General features: G+C 35.4%; 1 protein-coding gene across 1 annotated transcript; it reads left to right on the top strand.

Moving 5' to 3' along the window:
• The first annotated feature begins 1648 nt into the window (after positions 1-1648).
• Positions 1649-4693, top strand: LOC140770628 (protein neprosin-like). Its single transcript, XM_073111881.1, has 7 exons — positions 1649-1834; positions 1952-2038; positions 2171-2392; positions 2705-2860; positions 3049-3102; positions 3681-3827; positions 4322-4693. The coding sequence occupies exons 1-7, from the start codon at positions 1649-1651 to the stop codon at positions 4691-4693; spliced, it is 1224 nt and encodes a 407-aa protein (XP_072967982.1).
• The last annotated feature ends 1486 nt before the right edge of the window (positions 4694-6179 follow it).

Here is a 6179-nt window from a genome sequence, read left to right as displayed (position 1 = left end):
TTCAAACAAATTTAGATACAGACTTTCAAATCTTCTTTTGAAAAAAGATCGATGCTCTCAGGAGAAGTTTTTTCGAAATTGTTGAAACAAACTTCGAATGATCCAACATCTGATCTTCCCTCGTGATTTTGATATCAATCTAGTGGAGAAAACTTGTTTGAAGTTGATGGAACAAGCTTAGATTGTTCAAACCATGTTCCAACAACATAGCATCCTTCTTTAAAACTTTGACGACGCGAATGTGCTATAGATCCTTACAATTGAGACTAAGAGTATACAAAAACAAACGTTGCTTTGTTTCAAATCTGCCAATTACAAAATAACTAACATAGCTATGTGAACCACTAAAATTTGTAAGTTTACGGGTGGAGTTAAGTCATATAGTAGCTAATTTAGTGCCAACCATATGAGAGCAATGAAGAAGATCAATAGTATATTTTGTCTGATTGAGATGTAGACTTGTATTGTCTCAAAAAAGCTTGTATATATATGCCTTGAAAATAGGCTAAAGATCTAAGATTTTTAAGAACAAAAACATTTGAGGTGATGACCAAATAAGTTGTGAAAGAATTTGTTCACTTGTGCGTGTACGTAACCTAAATGTCATCAAGTAGACTTAGAAATAGACCAATACTTCTTACTTATGAAACATAAACAAAAAATAATCAACATAAGATTCGATAAAGCCAGGAGAAGTGTCTGAGTGAGCCAAGCGAACTAAGTTCTGGGTGTTGTTGTACTCTCTCAAATCGGTGTTGGTTCTTGATGAGACCAAATATCATCAGTTAGATTTTTTTGTCTGACCTCCTTTTGGAGGAAAATATCCTATATTATTCTTATTTTTCTTACATTGTTTAAGAAACATGACAACATTTTTTATATCTTATATCGTAATTTTGATCTTGATTCTCCGAAAGAATTTCAAAATTCAAAAGCTCATTACAAAACTCTTGAAATATGAAAGAAGTAACTCGAGTAGGAGAAATATCTATAGTGTCCCTTCTATAAGGGTGGTACTGATCCGACTTATTATTATTCTACGTAACAAACTGTGGATTCAGAACTGTATCGATCCCAGTACCGTTTAGGAGTGAACTGTAGTATTTCTCCATTCCATCGAGGAGACAAGGAGGAGTATGGCAACATAGAACATGCGTGATATGTGAGACCTTCAATAAGTAATTTGTGGCGGTCAGTTAATATGATAGAGATGGAGGAGACATTGGGAAAATAAAATAGAAGGAGAAATATGTCAATGCAGCCATAGGGATCAAATTAGTGCCATGAATCGAGAGCTCTGATACCATAGAAGAATTTGAGTGAAGAGTAATGCAGTTCACATCTTCTTCATATGTTCAGATACAATGTATATAAATTATATAGAGCAGCCTAATCATATATATTCTGGATTGTCGATGTACGTGGGAATCAAGCATTATATGCTTTCCTTCTATGGGGCTGGGACAAATATGGAGAGAATTATATGTATTGTCTGTATTTGTGAGAATTATTCTTTCCTTCTCTGGGTTTGACATATCTGGAGAGAATTGTATGTATTGTTCTATTATGGTAACAATGTCTATTTAGAGGGCCCCCAGCGAGCTCCTTTGGTATCAAAGGAGAAAGAAACATCACTAGGTTTTTCCCTATGACTTTTCTCTGCAAATCTATCCATTCTCTTCTTGTGATTCAACTAGTGTTAGTCATCAACTACAGAAGTATAGATGTCTCGGCTTGGAAGTATACTAGCAGTGGGCAAGTGTCCCCGGTTGAGATGGAGAAGATTAAACAATATCTTGGAACGATCAACAAACCTGCAGTAAAATCCATTCAGGTAAAAACTATGGGTGGCTAGCTAGCTAGCTAGATGATTTTGGCTAATCGTTTTGAGTAAATTAACTGACTTAAACTTCTGGCTCGCCCAACTTCTTTTATCTTTGATTTATAACAGAGCCCAGATGGAGATATCGTCGACTGTATACCCATCGATAAACAACCGGCTTTTGACAATCCTCTTTTGAAAAATCACACTATCCAGGTTTACGTTGTCTTTCTCATTATCTCACAGTAACATGAAGAGCCTCTCATTAAGTACTATTTCTAGCTTGCTGGATGAATTGTATCTTAATTTGCTAATATGGTATATGCTATTTTCCTTATGAATTATTAGATGGCACCATCTGCGATGCCAACATATACAGGTGGAAACTACACAACTAATTCAGAAGTTCGACAAGTATGGAATGACGCTGGCAATTGTCCGGATGAAACAGTGGCAATACGAAGAATCACAGTGACAGATGTATTGCGAGCAGGATCTCTATCTCAATTTGGGAAAAAGAAGATTAACTATAAATCCAGAACTGCAGAAGATCAACCTTATGACAATGAGGTAGGTGAAGTACTTCTGTACCATATTGTTCAAGCGAATCTTTAATGATTTTGTGCTTAGTGCCCAATTTCCAATACTTCGGATGTGAGGTATTAAAATAGACTGTGCCGTTTAACACTGTGGGGGCTGTTAATTAGTGTCCTGCATTTCAATATGTTGCATATATAGTATTAAATGAGAAGTCATTAACGCACACACACGCACACAAAAGAAATTCTGATATCCATTTATTTCAAATAAATTGTCCTGTTGGTTTTCTGATAACTAATTCCTTTTGTTTTCCATTATATATGTTTTGATGCATAAATAAAGTATGCAATAGCTTTCCTAATAGAGAAGCAAAATCCAATTTATGGGACTAGTGCTACGTTCAACGTCTGGAATCCATTCGTTGAAACAAACGAGGAGTCGAGTCTTTCCCATTTAAGGCTGTCCTCGTTTCTAGACGTCATTGAAGCTGGTTGGCAGGTATTTCTTAATGCATCTTAACTCTCTCTCTCTCTCTCTCTCTCCCCAAGTAGTTTATTGACACCTCTAAATTCTAATTTTTTCATGAACTACTGCTCGTGGAGAAAAATTAGAAAAGTGCAGCATATTGATATATTAATGTTACTGATAACCCTTTCTTCCCTTGGTTCATTTCTTCTTTTTGACAGGTTCTTCCTCAGTTATATAAAGACAACCGCACCAGGTTGTTCATTTATTGGACGGTAAGTGCATACTTTTGTTTTTATCTTCTATGAATAAAAGTCCAACCAAGGTTTGAGTATAATACTATCATCTAAAAGTTTTCTCTTGCTGAATACGTAATTTCCATTTATTTCCTAGTTTCTTTTGTTGAGATAAAGTTGTTTCTCGCGTAGAAGGGTGTACATTTTCCGGACCTTTTTGGGCTTCTAATAAGTGGTTGTAAGTTGCAATCATAATAGACAGTACATTTTGTGTGCTACTCACCTGCGATATAAATCTGCTTCTATTCCGTGCATGACATGAGAAAATTCAGTCCCTCTATCAAGGCTCTTACCAATTGAAAATCTAAAACTAATAAAGGGAAAGCTTTTGCTTTAAAAAGTGAACACTTACAAAGCTTGTGCCTCATAGTCTGGATCACAAGTCCAAGAGAGTTGTTAATCGTAAAAGAAAAGCTTATGAGGAGAGAGTAGCAACCAACAAATTTTCTATTGAATTCTCGCTAAAACCCATCATAATTATCTCTAGCCTTTCAACAGGCATTTTTCCCTAGAGTTGTCACAGTTTTCTGATTAGCTTAATGCTTCTGATGTAACAGGCGAATCCAATTCAAACCGCTGGTTGCTACGACCTTTTATGTTCAGGATTTGTGCAGATAGACAACAGGGTAATCATTGGAGGGACTCTAGCCCCCATTTCTACTTATGGCGGCGCCCAATATGAGATCACTATTCTCATATGGAAGGTATAGTTCTCAAACAAGGGAAATAAAATATTGAATCATGAGCTACAAGTGCAGGAGGATGTTATAATATATAGGTTCTAATATTTTTATTTTCCTTCTCTATCTCTCCTCTTAAATTAGTAAGGGTGAACATATACTAGCTACATAAGCATTATAGTATATAACCCAGAACTAGTTATGAGTAAAAGATACGCACCCATACAAATGCACTTAAAAGACCCTCTTTTACCCATAATCACTGTTTTCTTTCTGAATCCTTATCAGTTGGCTCCGTTTCATTCCATGATTATTAGTTCTAATGCCCCATAGCACGCATATATCCAACAAAAGCCAAGCTTGTCAAGAGTATGTCCTTTATAAATGTGTATCTCAGGTCTCAATTTTATTTTGCCAGCAACTTATGAATGGTGGCATGCATATATGGGTACGTAGCTAAGCGTTATGAACTATATTGCATTTTGGTAGACTTAAAACACTGGAAAAGCAACTTTCAGGATCCAAAAAGTGGGAATTGGTGGATGAAGGTTCAGAACGTGCTTGTTGGTTACTGGCCAGCTGAGCTCTTCACGGCTCTCTCCTTCAATGCTACTGTGGTGGAATGGGGAGGAGAGGTAATAAACACAAGTCCTAATGGGGTGCACACCTCCACAGCCATGGGCTCCGGCCATTTCCCCGACGAAGGATTCAGGAAGGCGAGCTACATTAGCAACCTTATGACTGTGGACTCGAGTAACAACCTTTCCCTAGTGAAGTCTATCACAACCAAAGAAGATCACCCCTATTGCTACGACGCGAAAACCTTCGACGAAGACAAGGGGCTGATCTTATACTTTGGTGGGCCGGGAAATAATCCCTTCTGTCCTTGAGTTCGCCATTTCACTTTATCCTTGCCTCTGTGTTTCTCTTTCTATATATGAAGTGTCAAAAGAACCCGGTAGAAAACACTCAAGTGAAGAAAGATTGTTATCTTTAGAACATGATAAAGTGATTAAAATAATTTAAATTTTGAAATAATTATGTTTTATCTCTTGTGATTATGCATTTTCAACTTAGATACTTAACCTCTTGTAATATGAACTAAATAGAATAGTTACTTTCCTCATTATATTTTACTAATTAAAACTTCAATTTAAGGATCCACATAGTCATAAATAATTAAATAAACTTTCGAATATATTTAAAATATTATCAATTAGATTTTAGATAATAAATATATGATCACATTTCCATTTGTTTACCAAATTCAACAAAACCAAAAATCCCCATCACCTCTGTTTCTAACCACAATGGAGATGTGAGGCATTGATAATTTTTGAATTTTTTATAAGGATCTTTGGTAATGATGTTGAGGAACCTATTTTATTTTGATGACTAGCCAATGATATTAGATTTTGTAATTAACAAATTAGTGATTAAATAAAGTTAGTTATAATGCACTATCTAGTTTTTACTGTATGAGCTGTGGCATAATGTCTTGTAAAGTTTGGAAGATAAATGAAGCTGGAGCAACAGAGATTGAAGTTCGTTTGAAAGTTGTTCAAAGCTTGTTTGAAGCTTGTTCGTTCGAAGCTTGCTCGAACAACTTTGAATGAATCTTGCCTGAAAGCTCCAAAAAGTAAAGCTGAGTTTTTTGTTCAAAGTTTGTTCGAACAAACTTCGATTGTTTGAAGTTATTCAAACAAAATTTTTCTGAGAGCTCCAGAAAAATAATGCTGAGTAATTTATTTGAACAAACTTTGATTGTTCGAAGTTGTTCAAAAAAGAGTTTCTTGAGAGCTCTAAAAAAATAATGCTGAGTAGTTTGTTCGAATAAGACTTTCTTGAGAGCTTTAGAAAAATAATACCGAGTTGTTTGTTCGAAGTTGTTCGAACAAGATTTGCCGGAGTGCTTTATAATTCATTCAAAGCAACTTTCAATAGGTTTGTTTGAACCTGTCGACAAATATTCACCTTATTAGTCCAGATTAGAGTTAGAGAAGCTTACCTTTTGAGAGCTATAAAAGGAAAAGTCTTGAAAAAAAGGGGACAACTCCTAGAGACCAAAAAATCTCCTTAGAGATCATTCAAAAAGAGAGTTAGGAAGATCAATGTTTTATCTTATTAGAGTTCCACTATATTGAAGATTCAATTCGATATTGTTTCAAGTGTTATAGAGGCAAGCTTACAATCTTAAGAGTCATCAAGGTTGGATACCAAAGTGATGCATTGAAAGGGGAGTCAAACAAACCATCATCAAGAGGATTGTGGAAAATAACAATCGGATGTAATTTTTGTAATCAGTGCTTGGTTTAATCTCATAGAAGAGATCAATAGTTTTTTACCCTTGGTTGATAAGGGAATTTTTCACGTTAA

This window comes from Typha angustifolia, chromosome 11, assembly GCF_048772165.1.
Source record: "Typha angustifolia cultivar Huaian chromosome 11, ASM4877216v1, whole genome shotgun sequence".
Taxonomy (NCBI): domain Eukaryota; kingdom Viridiplantae; phylum Streptophyta; class Magnoliopsida; order Poales; family Typhaceae; genus Typha; species Typha angustifolia.
This window is presented reverse-complemented; position numbering and strand designations above follow the sequence as displayed.

Coding starts and splice junctions, on each gene's coding strand:
- LOC140770628 (XM_073111881.1), top strand. CDS start 1,649: ATGACTTTTCTCTGCAAATCTATCCATTCTCTTCTTGTGATTCAACTA. Junction 3,103..3,680: donor GGTTGTTCATTTATTGGACG/GTAAGTGCATAC, acceptor CTGATGTAACAG/GCGAATCCAATTCAAACCGC. Junction 3,828..4,321: donor TCACTATTCTCATATGGAAG/GTATAGTTCTCA, acceptor AGCAACTTTCAG/GATCCAAAAAGTGGGAATTG.